General features: G+C 41.3%; 1 protein-coding gene across 3 annotated transcripts in view; it reads right to left on the bottom strand.

Moving 5' to 3' along the window:
* Positions 1 to 16,986, bottom strand: part of lrba (LPS responsive beige-like anchor protein) — a 189,787-nt gene that overhangs the window by 150,023 nt on the left and 22,778 nt on the right. For all 3 annotated transcript variants that reach the window (XM_037098981.1, XM_037098998.1, XM_037098989.1), the window contains exons 2-17: positions 15,489 to 15,720; positions 13,623 to 13,723; positions 12,530 to 12,625; positions 11,394 to 11,515; positions 10,540 to 10,666; positions 9,700 to 9,819; positions 8,158 to 8,304; positions 6,769 to 6,966; positions 5,176 to 5,309; positions 4,323 to 4,431; positions 3,814 to 3,966; positions 3,282 to 3,450; positions 2,923 to 3,002; positions 1,848 to 1,910; positions 1,126 to 1,223; positions 734 to 826 (exon numbers count right to left, since the gene is read on the bottom strand). In XM_037098981.1, coding sequence (XP_036954876.1) covers positions 734 to 826; positions 1,126 to 1,223; positions 1,848 to 1,910; positions 2,923 to 3,002; positions 3,282 to 3,450; positions 3,814 to 3,966; positions 4,323 to 4,431; positions 5,176 to 5,309; positions 6,769 to 6,966; positions 8,158 to 8,304; positions 9,700 to 9,819; positions 10,540 to 10,666; positions 11,394 to 11,515; positions 12,530 to 12,625; positions 13,623 to 13,723; positions 15,489 to 15,720 — 2,042 coding nt within the window. The remainder of the gene's footprint in view (positions 1 to 733; positions 827 to 1,125; positions 1,224 to 1,847; positions 1,911 to 2,922; positions 3,003 to 3,281; positions 3,451 to 3,813; positions 3,967 to 4,322; positions 4,432 to 5,175; positions 5,310 to 6,768; positions 6,967 to 8,157; positions 8,305 to 9,699; positions 9,820 to 10,539; positions 10,667 to 11,393; positions 11,516 to 12,529; positions 12,626 to 13,622; positions 13,724 to 15,488; positions 15,721 to 16,986) is intronic.

The raw sequence follows: 16,986 nt of genomic DNA, 5'->3' as shown, positions 1-16,986 counted from the left end.
ATTTTAGTTTAGACAGAGTATTAACATTAAAAGAACCTATTGTGATTTCATTAAATGTTGCTGTTTAATACAATTTTTTTTGCGCATGTACAGCTGTTCTGTCACCATAGGGGACAGTTGCCTTGAAAACAACCATAAAAACTACATAAAAACGTCACAATGAGCATAACCACAAAAAAGATTTTGGAGAATGAGCGCTATAGGATTAATAATAAAAATGTAATTCCCTTTCAGTTATTAATCATTTGATTACCCTCAGAAGTAGGGGATGGGTATCATTAAATAAGATTCAATCCTGGAACCTTGACTTCAGTACCGGTTACTGAATGTTTTTTGATACCAATTTCATGAAATCCATTTTAACGAAAGATTACTTAAAACAGATGTGTGTGTAGAAGTCGGTTTCTATGTTAAAACATGTAACTGACTGTGTTTTTCATGCACAGCCAATCAGCACTGCTGCATGCTTATTGGCTGACTGACGCTAATGAGGATAACTCCTGAAGTATTGAAATTTGGCATCAAATGACAAGACATTTTTCAACACTCAATTTGGTGGCTGCCATAAAAGTATCACAGTTAAATAACCTGCCTGAATTGTACATGTGTGTGTGTTAATACATTTGTATAATGTACATTTTTAATACAGACTGAGCAAAATACACATGAAAGCAAACAACAACTTTATACTCTCAGTGGAGTGCCAAGATTTCAGCTTTGTGAGGGTACTTACTTTGGTGTCATGTGTTTGAGAAAATAGCCCATCACTTTGAGTGTCTGGACTCGTATTCCTTCACTTTTTGAGGCCAAAAGCTTGTAAATCACACTGTGAAAAAGGAAAATCCAGGTCAATGAAAGCTATCATCAACTAATATTTCACATATTTTTAGCATTAATCAGATATTTTGCTGCATAGTGTGTACCATATCCTTGCAAAAAAATACTTTGACAAAACAAAAATAAATGTGTCCACAATATAAAGTGCTGCATAGAACTACACTGACAGAAGACTGAGGCTATGAAATTTGAAATTTTCTGCTTTAACTCCAGCCATTTTTGCTCTGAGCATAGCAGACAAACAAAATAATGAGTACATCTGCAGATAATAAACACAGCGATGCTTACCGAATGCCGTTGCGCTGGTCGAAGGCCTGGACCATGGATCCGGGATGTTCAGACATCAAAGCCACCAACAACTGCAGCACATCCATGAGGTTGTCATCCTGTGGAAGAGAGGAAATGGGATTTGAGTTTATTGTGGTGTTTGAGGAGGGCAGTGGGAACATTCTGCATCTATTGATGCTGAACTTTAGAGGGGATAGTTTAAATCACGAGGCATTCTTAGCTATACATGCCAATACAAAATACACACTAATACATGCATCATTCAATAAGTTATTCTGGGGATGTTTAGCAGTGGCAGTAGAAGCAGTAATGGGAGAAGGAGAGACAGTCAAAAAAATCCAGTAGAAATAATGGAATACATCACAAGGATCTGAATTGAAGAATTACAATAAGAGCTCTGTACAAATGAAAGGCTGCTACATGTCAGCGGTTTTTCCAAGCAATGCTGTAATCACCCCTCATTCTGACAGGGTTCACTGCAATTCTGACGGATCTGACTGATTCAGTTGTTATGCATCACTCCACTGTAAACAAAACCACGTCTGTCAAGACTGCTAACTGGCAGACTTGGAAAAATAACAAGGAACAGTGATGCTGCCTTTAGCAACAGCTCTGCGTATCAGATGGCGGAAAGCACAGCGCAGCACAGTAGTGTTATGTTGCCATCTGGTGGCGAGTTTGCCGCTGGTCGGTGCTGCACGAACAACAGCACACATGCCTACCTCGTGCATGGTAAGGAGGTAGTTGAGGATACTCTGTAGTTCGTCTTCCTTCACTCCATGATCCTAGAATATAATAACAGATAAATGCACACTTGTTTCACTAAGATTCAACATTTTAAGTACCCAAACCACAGACAGTACATGTAAGCCATCACATCAGCTCGAAGCAGCGTATTTAACTTATAGCATTTACAGATAGGACCCAATATCTTGATGTCAATAACTGTACGTATTTTGGGGCAGATTCAGTGGATTGCACAAGAAAACAAGTATTGTGCATCTGATGAACAAACAGAGACTACTTGTCATTGCTCATTTAACTTTAGGATGAGGAGATCAGGACATGACAACATCAAGCAATATGAAAGAAGCACTATAACCAGGTAATATATATTTTCACGTCACTGTAACTATAATCTATATACTATTTAGAGGCTTTATTTGATTCTACAAAGAGAAAAACACTGTAAAAATAAAAAATCTGAATGATTTTAGCTGCCCTTTTGAAGGAATTTATAGATGACAGACTATAAGGGCACAGTTGCCATCTAAGATGAATAGCAGTTTGACTAAAAGTTAACACTTTAATTGAAACAGCTCCCATGGTGAGGCATTTGTAATAAAGGGTACATGTCTTATGAAACAAATTTACAGTGCACAGATGAGTATTCACTAAAAAAAAGTATTAAAAAAAACAATTTAGATAAAGAATGAGACTTAATAAAGTAAAAAATAAACAAATACAGATAGAAAATAAGTGGCTGTCTATAAGCCTTATCCAGCATGAGCCAGGTACTGCATCTGTGAGGCTCTATCCTAATTCTGTCACTAACATAGCAGGTAATTTGCTCCTAGGCAAAGTGCACATCATTGCCATCCACAACAAGACCGCAAATCCACTTCAAACACAGCGCTCCAGCAACTACACATTTTAGATATTACCGATGGAACCACAAGTACTCATCATTTTGGCCTTCAAATGTGCCACTTCCTCGAGTGAGTCAATATAAGTCTATTTGCCTGTCTTGTCCGTTTGTAGCTGGGCAGCTGGCTGGCTCTGGCATCATGAACCTACCTTCATTATGAGTTGCTTGACAAACAACAACAGAAACGCTCGCAGTGAAAGGATCTCCTTGTGGTTTGGCCTTGGACCATCTGAAAATACAAACAGCAGAATGAGGAAGAAATTAAAAGATGGTCATACTGGTCTTTTTTGTAGTAGTGTTCCACCGCATTTATCATTTGAAGGACTTAGTAAATACTGTGCATTTATACGTGTGCATCTATATTTCTCTGTGCATGTGAAATCTACTTTTCCATGCATAATCTGCACATATATTTGAAGAGGAAAGGGAGAAGCATGCATCAGTAGTGTATCATTATTGCACTGCATTGAATAGGGAGTATGCTTCCGCATTTGTTTTGCACACTCACCAAGGCCTTTGGGCACGACTCCACTGCGGTCCTGTGGGTTCACAACCCAGTAGTAGTATTTCAGTGTGTGCATGACCTGAAGCACAGTGCCCACCCTGCGGATGGTGTTGTAGATAGTCACTGTGCTGATGAACTCTGTTGCCAGGTAAGTGTAGAGTGTCAGTTGCACCTGGAGAAGATAGAGCACACATGAAAATACACGCTCGATGGTTTCGAGTGGAATAATCCAGTTATAGTGTGTCCTAGCTTTTTGTTCCTGTGAGAAGAAAATGGAGGATTCTAAGCCCCCTAAGGGCTGTAGGCAAGCCGTTCTCATTTAAATAGCAGCCACTGAGTCACAGGTGGAGGGATAACCTTGAACTCAGAGTTGAACTCTGAAACACTGAAAATAAAAAATAGGGCAAGACCGTACATAGCAAAAGGAGGGTGATTCTGATTGTGCATGTCTGTATGTAGTAACCGATATGTGTCTGCCTTATCTTCACAAATGCAACCAAATGCAAAAGAATGTGCTGCTGTGTGTCCATGTTACCTTGGCAGGGGCATGGATCCAGATGGCAGGGTTGAACAGAATGTGGTCACACAGCTGCTTGAGGAGCAAGATGCCATTCTGCAAGTTGCTTAGGTATCTGGAAAAGGCCAACACAATGTCCAGGACGGGCCGCGTCACGTGCACCTTGGAAGACTGCAGCACAGACAGTGCCACAACGGGAGGTGAAGGAAAAGAAGAGGATGATATGTCAGTGAAGGGAGTCAAAGACGTGGAAAGCAAAAAGGGGAGGGAAAGGGCACATGCAGAGAAAGATGAGGAGGAGCTCCTCTTCTGCTTAACAAGCACACAAGCCAGCCGTGACCTCCAAAATACGGCGGAGGGGAAAACAAAGTCTGTCTCATATCAAGTGTTGGTGTGTGTTTGCGGCGTTAAGGGAATCAGGATGAGCCTTATTACTGCCCCGGGTTCGTTACATGCAGCCACTGGTATGGTACGAGGGCTCTCTTGTGTATTTCTCTGCCAGCTGAGCCAATTTGTGTTTGTCTCACCTTCTCCAAAGTGTAGCCAATGACGAGAAAGCCTTTGCAGGCCAGGACCTGCTCTTGCATAGCCACTGAGTTCTTCAAGAGCTCCATCACAAAGGATAGCAAAGTGCAGCTAAAAGGCCAACAGACAGACAGCGACAAAGAGAGAGAGTGAGAGAGCCGTGAGTTAGACAGTGACAATAATCTATGTAAGCTGCTGACAAAGCCCTGACTGTGAAGGGCACATCCTACATGAAATGTGATTGAATCAGGGTGTCGTGTCCCCATTGTGTGAGGGCGACAGTTAGCATCACCTTGAGGGCAGCAGATGCACCGACGATGCAATTTTGTGCAACTAAGTCCACACCCTGAGTTTGTAATGCAGGCTTTCCTAAGGATTTGTAGTCTCATTTACAAGCTTAAATAAACCTGATGATATTTACATAACCACTCGGTTCATGTTCTCAGACATGACTTGGCCCAACAAGCAACAGAAGCCAACAGACAACTGTTTCGTACTGCCCACGAAGAACAAACCGGTCGTCTTGTGTTAAAATAGTGGAGTAGCTCTTTAATAAATATACTTTCCTTGTGTATAGGTTCAAGATCAGTTAGCTGTTCTAAACTGTAATGCAATAATCATGAACAGTGTTAACAGAATTTTCATTACACAAGCACATGAGGATTACCACACAACTTCAACGCAAACATATAACATCATGATCGTGCCAGTAAAGTCAAACTACCAGCCTTGCTATTTCACTTCTTGCGTTACATACGATGAGAATGATGCAGCAAAACAAAACCTGATTTAGTGAAGGTAAACAAATCCTAGAAAGTGTTTCACATTAAAGAGTGTGGGTGTGTCTGCGTTTACCAGACGGAGGTGTCCAGCTCGTGGCTGGAGGGCTGGCAAAAATCCAGCTGTGCAAACAGAGGGAAGAGGACCTGCACGCCTCCGATAGAATGTATGCCACTCTGGACTGAGTGAGTCACCACGGCTTTCACGTCCTAAAGAAACAAACACACGTGGCCACATTTGACATGTAACACTGTAAACATATAGCCATGGTTCACAGATATTTGCACTTTGTACACCAAGTTAGATCGATCCTTCTAAGTATCTAAGTATTTGCAAGTAGTTGCATAGTCATGACTGAATGATGATTGTTATTTAACATTTATTTAACCAGGAAATAAAGTCCTGGCCAAGAGGAGCAGCAGCACTCGCAGACATAAAACAAACACATAACAAAGTGAAAACAGAAAGCTACCAAGTCATAAAATATCAAAACATTCATCAACATTAAAAACATCTACAGCCAGATGTACTTTCTTTCCAGTCGTTTAAAATCACTTTATATGTTTCCAGTGAGACCGGCTCATTTGTAACTTGTCCCGAGCAGAGAGAGCAGAAAATGTAAAAGCTCTTTTTTTCAATAGTTCAGTAGGGGCTTTCTTTATCATACCACTACAATATGCTTCTTTATCATCACTGACATGCTGCCATTGCCATTTGTACCTCCTTGATATATCCAAATTGCAGACATGAATATGTTTGAGAGGGTTAATGCTCCTAAGTGGTTGTTTCTTTCATTGTTTAGTCACAACATGTTGAAAACAGATGGTAAAGCAAAACTGATCATATTTTGTTTGGCAGTCTGGTGCAGGAGCTGGTGTTGCTGTATGTTTACGAGACAAACAGTGGCTTGGCAAAACTTTTTACGCTCTATAGGGTCAGAATTCTTGAGCAGGGCACAGCGAAGCAAAATATAGGTCACATATTCATTCATATTTCACGTATTGTGTGTGTGTGTGTGCTTGTGTGCACGCGTGCGTGCATGTGCATGTGTGTGTGTGGGGAGCATATGTCTGAGTGGCAGCAAAAGCCTCCCTCACAAAGGAAACAATGCCTTTGCTTTGATGAGAGGGCATGAGAGAAAACTCAATTAGTGCTTGAGAAAAGAAAACCCGACAGGAATAAGGAAACGGTGTCGTGGGTTGTTTGTGTGGGTGTGTGGATTTGTAAGCAGCATATGGAAAACTTCCACAAAGTTCACCACCTACTTCTAACAGTAAAAATGCACAATTACTAGAATGTGCTTCCAAACTAAATCTCGGAAGGCTAATTCCATAATTAGAGCACCAGGATGGCATTTTTTCCGCAGCTGCAGCAGTCTGGCAAGCTCAACACATTTGCACCTCTGACCTAATGAGGATATTAAAATGAAAAGATGCCAACTGGGCCACTTTCATTATCGCAAAGGTAGAATGAAAGAATCACGAGTGGCACATATGGAACAGTGGGAGGTAGGAGAAGGCATGCAGGCGCTGAAAGAATCTGTTCCAATGTTGCTTTTATGTAAGTGCAGCATAGTGACTTTAGGTCCTAGCAATGTCAATTTCAACTCAACAGGAAACAGCTATCACCTGCTATTAAACCAACATGTTAGATCAAAGGCACAATTACCTGCAGCATGAGCGCGTGGGGTGAGTGGACAAAAATGGAGGCGTTGTCCTTGGGGGAGGACTCAAGGCAGAGCTGGGCATCTGTGGCGCGAGGGTTATAAGCGAAGGCAATACTAGTGGACAGCTTGCCGTCGTACAGTAAGGTCTTATGATGCTCTGCAAACAGCAAGTCACTTTCAGCCCTGTACTTGAATGTGCCCTAAGGAGAAGGAAGAAGAAGAAAGGAGAGACATTTATTGGAAGAAAAAATAATACACCAATGGAACCACAAAGAGAAAAACCAACTAACATGTGAGCGTCTAACAGACAAAATACCAAATACGAGCATTTTAAAGTCTTAGCATGTTGATTTCTGTGACCCTCTTATGGCTCATTTTAACTGTTAGTAATACTATACAGTAGGCTACTCATATCAGTCATTTTATAGTTGCATATTAGCATGCATATTAGTAGAGTATTAGATCATTATTAGTCATTATAAAAGCACTAATGCCACATTCTGCACAAACATACAGTGTTCTACAAAACCATTAACTAAGAGTTTTCCTATTCTCACTGGTAACGCCTTATAATAAGGTGCTTATAATAAGCCTTAGTTTAGAGGCAATAAGGGCCCTATAAATGCATATAAGATGCATAAGTTGATAAGACTTTTCATTCAGAACTGTTCATAGTTGCATGAAAGTCGCACTCATTGTTAAATTATAAGCCCTTCACAAGCACTTATAAATTGTTTATATTAGCAATGCAAGCACAGTTAATGAACTTCACTACCTCAACAACTACGTCACTTGTAAACCTTTACTAAGCTTGCACTAAGATTAATCCACATCTTATCAAGGCAATAATTAGCAGTTAATTATGCATTTTGCAGCTACCGAATCTTAAAAAAGAAAAATGCATTATTAAGAGTGATAAATTCATTATCATGAACTCATCAACATTTCTATAAATATTAATTTATATTGATTGTTATATATAGTTTCTCTGGGCATGCACAGATAATTATTACCTACTCTGGACACCTGTTTGTGTTATTGTTTTTGCAGTTTACATTGTATGTGGATGTTTTGGGCTGGGGACTTTATGTAGCTATCTCTGTTTTTTTGGATAAACCTGTTCGCTGAAATACATGGCTTTCCATATGTTGTTGCCCATAAACTGCAGCACATAAAGCATCAAATGTACCCGACAATGGTATTCAACTATCTAGAAGAAGGAATAATATCAAGGACTGACTAGGTAAATCGAATGTGAATCATTCACTGTAAGCTGCAGGATGACAGCCAACAGAGAAAACTCCAAACCAGCACAGAATTTATCTTTAGTTGTAGTCTGTCTCTTAATATGACACAGACATCTCATCAAGGATCATTTTAGACCTTCGAACCTGGTAGCCCGGACCCAGCTGATAGATAGCCAAGATCTGAGCAGCACTGAGCGCCTCTCCAAACAGGTAAACTGCCCCCATCTGTCCGCAGAAAACACGGTTGGCATCCGCAGTCTCTGACGATCCCAGGAAACACTTGTCAAACGTCTGCAGCAGGAGGGAGGCAGGCAGAAGATGATAGAAAGACACCAAAAAAGATGAAAGGAGGAATGGAGAGAGAGGGGGGACGGAGGGAAGGAAATAAGAAAAGAAGGATAAATAAGACAAAAATAGCCAGAAAGAACAGAGAGAAAAGGCACGTTAACACTAGCTATAAATGGCAACACACAGCCTGAAACTATGAGCATACTGTCGCTAACATGATAATGTTCCGTCTTCCTCTGGTTATGGTCAGCGAGAGATAAGCAGAAGTGTTGACAATGATGAGGCCACATCTCAATCAAGTTGCTCATTTGCTGTCTGACATGCTGCCACTTCTCGAGGATTATACTACACTGTGGAGGCATTTTCATTCCTAACAAAATTTGATTTAAGAATCTCATATCTCAGCATGACAGAAAGCAATCCTGGGGACTGTGACAGGGTTCATTCTGTGATGTGTGAGAGGTTCAGGGTGTGTGTGTATCTGTAGTCATTCTCCACTGTACTATCCATGCTAAAGATGGAGAGAATGGTTTCACCCCTGAGCCCTTGGAAAGCAAAAATATATCTTTGAATGAAGAGGGCATGAGAAGGTGGTGTGTTTTGTTTTTTTTAAGGTACAGCTATATCTGCTCCGGAAAATTGATATTTGATAGAAACTATGTTGCATGTACCCACACACCCAACACCAATATAGAAATATACTAGTCAGTAGGAGGAATAGTAAATATAAAATCTTGCCAGAGGGTTCACGCGGCAAAATGGTTTGGTTTGCAAATACACACCGACAACACACCTCCATACAAATGGTCTACATAATCAAACAGTTTGACCAAGATTGTTTTAGATAAGAAGATCAACTTCACTCTAATGGTAAATATTAAGCTGTAACAAGCAGCCACCAGTTAGCTTAGCTCACATTTACATTTTAGGGCATTTAGCAGACGCTTTTGTCCAAAGCGACTTACAGTAATTCATACATTCATTAAGTGATGGCGGTGGCTGCCATGCTAGGTGCCGACCAGCACATCAGGAGCAGTTTGGGGTTCAGTATTGTGCCCAAGGACACTTCGACATGCAGACCAGGGGAACTGAACCTGGGATCTTCCGATAACAAAACGCTGGCTCTACCCCGTTTAGCATAAAGACAGTTGTCCTCAGTTTAGCATAAAAACTGGAATCAGTGGGACACAACTGGCCTGGCTTTGTCCCAAGCTAACAAAATCCACCTCCTGGCACCTTTAAAAGGCCACTTATCACCACATTATGTCTTTAACAGTACAAAAACCAAAGGGGGGCATTCCTAGATAACAATTTAGAGAAATGTCAGTGTTCATGCGCACAAGCCCTCAGATACTGGGTGATACACAGACAGCATAAATCAAAATTGTTGCTACTTACGTCACTTGTATTGACAAACCAGGCGATGTCTCCAAAGGAAGCCAGTTCCCCGTTCACATAGCAGCTAATTTCACTGTTTTTCCAGCGGTTGTAGATGTGAACGAGAGTCACCATGTACCACTGCAACAACAAGAGGAAATCTGTTACTGTATATTTGGAGCATCAATCACACAGACACACACACACACACACACAGACACACACACACACACACACAAAGATATCAACCAGTGAGCACATGGTGAGAATCTTCCTGCCTGCTCAATTAACCTGCTTCCATGATGTTTCAGGAAGCAGTCCCCTCAGGCTACAATCTCACCTACATAGATTTTGTGGTTTTCACCTCCTCTTTACAGCGAGTGAAAAAGGTTACCAATGTTACCGCAGTAAAAATAGGTTATTATTGTTTCCTCCGGACATGAAAAGGGAAGGCATTAAAAATAGAGTGAAGCATCAGCTAAAATGAGTACTGAGTCCCCATGAGGTTTATTGAGGTACGGTGGTGCCTTCATGCCCAGGGGACGGAGGAGGATGTTTCAAATTGTCCACAGGAAAAGCATCTTTCTGACTGCAGTGGTCTCCTGTGCCTGGGAGGGACTGAGAATATTGGATAATCCCCCTCTCCCATCGCCCTCATTCCTCCTCCTTCTGGTTTATGCTCGTCCCCAGAGTCAGGTAAGATGTGACACTCACACGCAGGTCTAGATGTATTGTGAGTACATGCGTGCATGTGATTGATTATGCGTGTGCCGACATGTGATATCTGTGATCTATTTGCAGAGACGTTTTCCAGGATTTAGTTTGCCTGGGTTACTAAACCAGCTTCCGCTCCTTCCGTACCTTCTGTGGCTTGAAGTCGTACTTTACACAGTGCTGGAATCCTTTCCCCTTGGATTTTAATGAGGTCACTATCAAACAGCCGCCCACAAAGTGTGCAGAGTAACCCAGGCCTTTACTTGTGCGGAAACTGAAAAAAAATGAAGGGGAGATACAAACACATTAAGTGTCTCAGTGCAGATAGACATTTTCATGCCGACAATATTCAAGGGCAACGTGGGTTATAGCATTCAATATGAATCAAATAAACACTTTAAAAAGGGTCTCAAAGTGATAAAGATAGTAAACAATCATTTCTCAATTTCACAGACTCTTCGCATCGTTCTTCATGTCCTGGCGAGACGGGGCCCCTGCATGTGATTTAGTGAATTAATCTCGTTTTAGAAGAGCGCAGTGCTGAAGAGGAGCTTTTATTAAAGATTCTCTCAAGCAGCTCGTTGGCCATCCAGCTAGTCCAAACAGATCCCCGTTGTATAAATTAGATTTCTGACAGAAATTAATTATTGGTTGAAAAGAAGATGATCAGAAGGCCTGATTTATTCGCCCCTCAGAGAGGAAGCAAAGGATGAGGGGACAGGAAGGATGGAGAGGGGAAGCATGACTGTATGTCAGCAGTGAGGCCGAAGGCTGCCGCAGATTTTTGGGATTCAAATGGTTGAAATTAGTGCATCGATTTAACACCAGCTTCGATGTATTCCACCTCTCTTTGTTTTATTACACCACAAATGTGCACTACATAACTTCCTTTCTATTTTTGCATTGTATATACAGTATGTTCAAACACATAGAAATACTCAAATGCCAAAAAAATGCCAAAGGTTCAGGATTGCTGGTCAAAGAATGGTGTTGATACCTACCAGTACAGGTAAGGCTTGTCTTTGTCTACATTGATGTTGTTGAGAGGATCCATGCGGAGCCATGTGTGGAATGTAAATCCATTCTGGTATGGCCATTTTGCTATAGGAGGCAGAGCTATAGCCTGTTAGGAAAGAAATAACACAGAACACACAATAGAATCAAAGGACATAAACAAAACACGGTTTGCTAATGCAATAGGTCACTCTTGAGAGCAGAGACATAAAAAGGGTCTGGGTAAAGAAATACCAAGCAAACAAGCTCCACAATGAAAAGTCAGAAACATATTGGTCTGAATAACGTTTCTGTGCCTGCACGTGTCCTCCCTGACATTCTTATCCGTCTTATTATCAGGACAACACAGGAAAGGGAAGGCGCATGTTAACCTTAAAAAAAAAACCACAATGCTGACAAAGAATAAGAAGTACTGATAGAGACCAAAGCAACCAAGTCAGACTCAAACATACATGGCGGCTCATAAAAGCAGCATCGAGCACCAAGATGGAGGATTTCATTCGAACACTGACAAACACGCAAATATACTATGTAAAGGGAGGTATAACAACATGTAAGAGTTATACTTGATGTAATAAAAAGTATATTCATCCTCAGACTCCAATGCTCTATTCTTTAGGCCTGCACACAAAAGAAATATTATAAACTGTTTAGTTCAAATGATAAAGATCAAGGAGGCTGAGGTTTCAAATAAATGACTTTAACTACGTAGACCTAAATTGCACACACATCCAGTTTCATGAAAAAGTGTGCTCGTGGCTTCATTTCTGGATACTTAACAACAATTTAACAAGAGTACAATCGCCTTTGAGTTGAAAGATAGAGAATTGGAGAAGAAACGTACGGGTCAGTGAAAACTGATCACATTGAAAGAATTCGGGATAGATCATCGTGTAATATTCAAAGGAAAATGGGACTTATTGTTATTATTAGGAGGCAGTCATGGTGGAGTTTTGCATTAACATCTACTGAGAAATCTTGCTGCTCATGTGCTGAGACAGCACTCCAACTCTAACCTCAAAAATGAATGCAAGTCAGCTCATCATCCGAGTGTAAATACACCAGAGGGGATTTTTTTTTTTCATTCCATGGTGCAGTGGTGGACATTATGTAGTTTACTCACAGCTGCATTTTTCCCCGGGAAGCTGAAGAAGGAGTCGGGGCCGGTCCTGTGGGCCATGTACTTCAAAACTGACAGAAGCTTCACTGCATGATGAGGCTTAGGAGAGAGCACAAGAACACACAAGGATCATTTTGGGAAACTGATAATGTTGGCGTCTAAACAGGCAAACTCATGCAGACAAAGATGTAAGAACTCTAGTGTGAGACTTACAGCTCATGCATGCATGCAGCCACAAATAACTGAAAGTCTGTACAGCTTTGGTTCTGCTTTTGCTAAATTTATCAGACTCTGACATCTAGACAGCTTTTCTCAGTAGCACGCTGAGAATTCTGTATCTTCACTTGCTTCATAATGTACTGATTACTGTGTACAAGCGCCATCAGAAATGTGTTGCTCTATCACAGATTTCAGATAATGGAAACGGATCAGCGTGTGTGATAAAAATTCCTATACATTTGTAGTTGTAGCTCAATACTAGTTAAAACTTCTGCACTGGTCCAACCCACCCCGTCTCGCCGGATGTTTCACAAAAATGTAATGAAGAGAGGAGCGGCTGCAAAAGTTGCATGAAAAAAGGGAGAGTGAGGTGAAATTTAGAAGCATAAAAGCAACCTGCCCTATTTCCCTGACAGCTTGATTAGTGTCAGTGATCAATGGGTTTCGCTGCTTCTCTTCCTTCGCTTCATCCGTCTCCCCTTGTGTGCCACTGGTTCTGCCTGGATGTGGTAACTTGTCTTCTCTACATGTATCATACATCTTAAGTTCCCTGTGGCTATTCCCTTATAGCCATACTCATTTCAGGAAGTCTATTTTTTTTTTAAAGCTAATGTTCTCAAACTAAGTATCCTGGCTTACGCAGTTTTTAATGTTGTAGTTATTTTCGCCTGGAAAAAAAAGTCAGAACTTGTGTAACCTCATGAACCAATATCAATAATGCACAGCAGCCAAGACAACTGTAGAGCAGCAGTCTGGTTTCATATGATTTATTTTGTCTATGTGAAAAGAACATTGGCCTTATAAAGTGTTGCTCGCACATTCCTCATGCAGGTCCCAGACAACCAAGACAGATCACCGTGGCATGACTCTGACTCACCCACTGGCCTTTCTCCCCCTGCAGTTTGCTGAAGAAAATCTTCAGCTCTTTAACAGTGATGCTGTAGCTGGCGAGCACGCCCAACATGTCCACCAGCAGGTCTGCAAGACACACAGAGGAGGTTAAACACGGTAACATGACCAGTAGTGCTACAGATACCGCACGAATCCATCTAGATGATTTTGCTGTGAGCTGCAGAGTTTTGGAGACATCAGCTGTGCAGATGTCTGCCTTCTCTCTAATATAATAGAAATAGATGGCATTCAGCTTGCGGTGCACAGTGTGTCAAGTAAATACATTTGAAAAACTTAACAGCGATGTCTCTTTCCAGAAATCACAACTCAGTTACTCAAAACAATCCTCAGACTTCGTTCTGACCAGTTTCATGAGGAATCTACATCCACCAGCTGTATTGCTTTGCTGAAGGAAACGTGCATATACACGTGGACAAGAGGCTCTTCATGGCACAGGATGGAAACGTCAATGAGCTCTGTGCTCAGCTTAACTTAGTCAGATTAGATAGCTTAATTAGCTTGTCTAGCTTGCCTCTTGCCCATGAGAAGATGAGTGATTTCTACTGCGCAGTGATAGAGAAAGAAAATAGTTCGACATGCAACTGCTCACAATAAAGTCTGCACATTATCTTGACTAACCTGGTCATGATACCTGGAAAGAGACATTGCTTTTGAATTTGAGCACTGTTTGGTTCCATTATATTCAGAGAGGACAGACATCTAGGCCAGTATCTCCAAGATTTGGCAACTCGTATCAAAATAATCTAAATGGAATAACAGCATTAGTGGTAAGAGGAAAAATTCGTATTTGTGTACTTTAAACATTGCATGTTCAAACAGAAAGACTGACATAATAAAATAATTTACTCTAAAAGTGAAAGTAAGCTCCAAATGAAAAGAAAACAGGGATGTTCACAATTATTACAATCTTTATTGGCATTTTGATGCCTCCACAAATACCAGACAAACTGCAATGTAGGGTGAGCTACACCCGAGTTTAAAATAAAAGTGGGAGACTTAAAATAGAGAGGACACTCTGGGAGTCCCAGCTACTGTGCAGCTTCCTTCATCAGTTATTACTGACTAATGCTGAGGCATAGTCTGACAGATCTATGACTGGTGTGCCTGTACACCATCTTTGGATTAATCCTCCAAGTATAAGGATGAGTGGCAGCTACATGCGGCAGGTCTTTATCCACCTAAAGCTCGGCAGCTCAGTTCTGACTTACACAATCCCTTATTTCAGAAAATTATGTGATGACAGACATCTGAAAAGCTACATTATTATAAGTGCACAAAAAAAAGGATGAAGTCACTCAGTTTAAAAAGAAAGATATATGAGATATTTAATCTGGAAATGGTTGTACGAGATGAAACACTATACACAAGTTGACAAGGATTTGTAGTGTAGTGAATATTACTATGACCAATTCTCCGAGCTGCCTGGTTACCGATGGCCTGGGTTATATCACCCTTGCTTGACTGCGCAAACCCTCCCGGCCAGCGCTGTTCTCGCTGGCAAAAGTTCACTGAGCCGAACACTGTAGGAATTAATTCGTGCTAATTTGCAGATGGGCAACAGACTAAACCGAGACACGGGGGAGACTGTACAGGATGATCGTGTCTGCCTTAACTGCAATACATCACAGTGTGTGCTACAGTGGAGGATGTGACCATGAGGTGACTGTACACAAAAGAGCGGACGTGAGCATTTGGAATTTGTTTGTTATTTGTAATGCTCGACTGAGTTGGAGTTCCTCTCTTTTTCCTTCAACAAGAAAATAAAAAGAAATGATTTAAGGTAGGTTTGAGTTTAAAAATGTGTCCTATGCCTTTTTTCCCCCCCCATCACCTGCAATCATGCTGTCAGTGGTGGATATACGCTGGAGCACCAGCTGGATCAGCCCCACATCAGTGCACGCCTGCAGGTTGCGGACGCTCTTCTTAAGGATGGCTGTGAAGATGCTCCAAACTTCCGCCTGACACGTGGGCTCGCACTTGTCCAGCAGCTCCACCATGCACACGATGCTCTCGGGTTCCTGGATGATGAAGTTCATCTCCAGGTCAAACTGGCCGCCGACCAGCTGGGGGGAGGGATACAAAGGGAGAGGCGAGGGAAGGAACGGGAGGAGAGAGAGAGAGATGGATGCAGAGGGAGACCAGGGACGAGTGTTCAGTTTCAGTCGTTACGTAAACACAACAAAGCAATAAAAGAAGTAACAACGTGGCTATAAATTCTTCTTTTATCATCAGCTAAACATAAGCACGCGTATCTGTTCGGATTACGATGTGGGTGCGGAATCCTAAACAGATGATTAATCATGCATCAAAATGCTGCTAGCCAAGTGGATTAAAGGTCAGAGGAGAAACACGGGTCTCTGTCAGTCTGTCTGTTTGTCTGACCATTGATTCAACTGTTTACAGATAGCCTCGAGACACTGACGAACTCAGGGGGAAGAAAAAAAAAAAAAAAAATCAAACAAGAAGCCACGTCAGGAAAACTAACCAAGACATCTAGTCAGACAAAAACAGTGAGAAGTGTATTTAGAGGTCTTTTGTTCCTCCAGGAGGCCCTGGAATACTAACAGCATCTGACACAGCCTGGCAGACACAGTCCTGGGTTGAAATTAATTCTCACTTATGACAAGCAAGATATTACGCTGTGATTTGAACCTCCATCTAGCATCAATATTTAAAAAAAAAACTGCATGGCTACCACTGTGCACTGTTTGAAAAGGTGACAGCACTGTTTTCATGAGATTTTTTTTTTTTTTTTTTTTTACCCTCAAGAATGTGTTTAATCGTGCGATGAATCAAATTAACACATTTTCCTTCACAGCCAATTACACAAACCTGTCTTTTGAATCATTAACGTGAAATTTTATTCATGGCAGCAAGAAAGAATGCATCCCACCATGTTAGTCAGCCATCACAGTGATCTGCAGCTAAAGGTAGACTGCTTTCTGTCTTTCTGCACAGGAGTAATGCTCTTTGTGTGTGGAAATAAATTGCACGGGCCGTAAATGTCATAATTTGTCAATTCTTAATAGTTGTGATGACGTTTTTATTATTGAACCCTGCCTAATAGAAAAAGATAAGGAAAATAACAATGTTGAAGTCAAATTAATATAGCGAGAAAGGCTGTCGTGTTTGGAATCGGGGAGGTGTGACTGGGCGAAAAAAAAAAAAAAAAAACACGAGCATGTGATAGTCGTGCTCGGCCATTAGACAGGCTGGATGTGAAAACAATATGATTTGGGGCAGGGAATGGAAACTGTCCCATTAAAATGAGTGAGGTAGGATTAACCGCTGTGTGTGTGTGTGTGTGTGTGTGTGTGTGTGTGTGTGTG

Source organism: Acanthopagrus latus, chromosome 1, assembly GCF_904848185.1.
Source record: "Acanthopagrus latus isolate v.2019 chromosome 1, fAcaLat1.1, whole genome shotgun sequence".
NCBI lineage: Eukaryota > Metazoa > Chordata > Actinopteri > Spariformes > Sparidae > Acanthopagrus > Acanthopagrus latus.
This window is presented reverse-complemented; position numbering and strand designations above follow the sequence as displayed.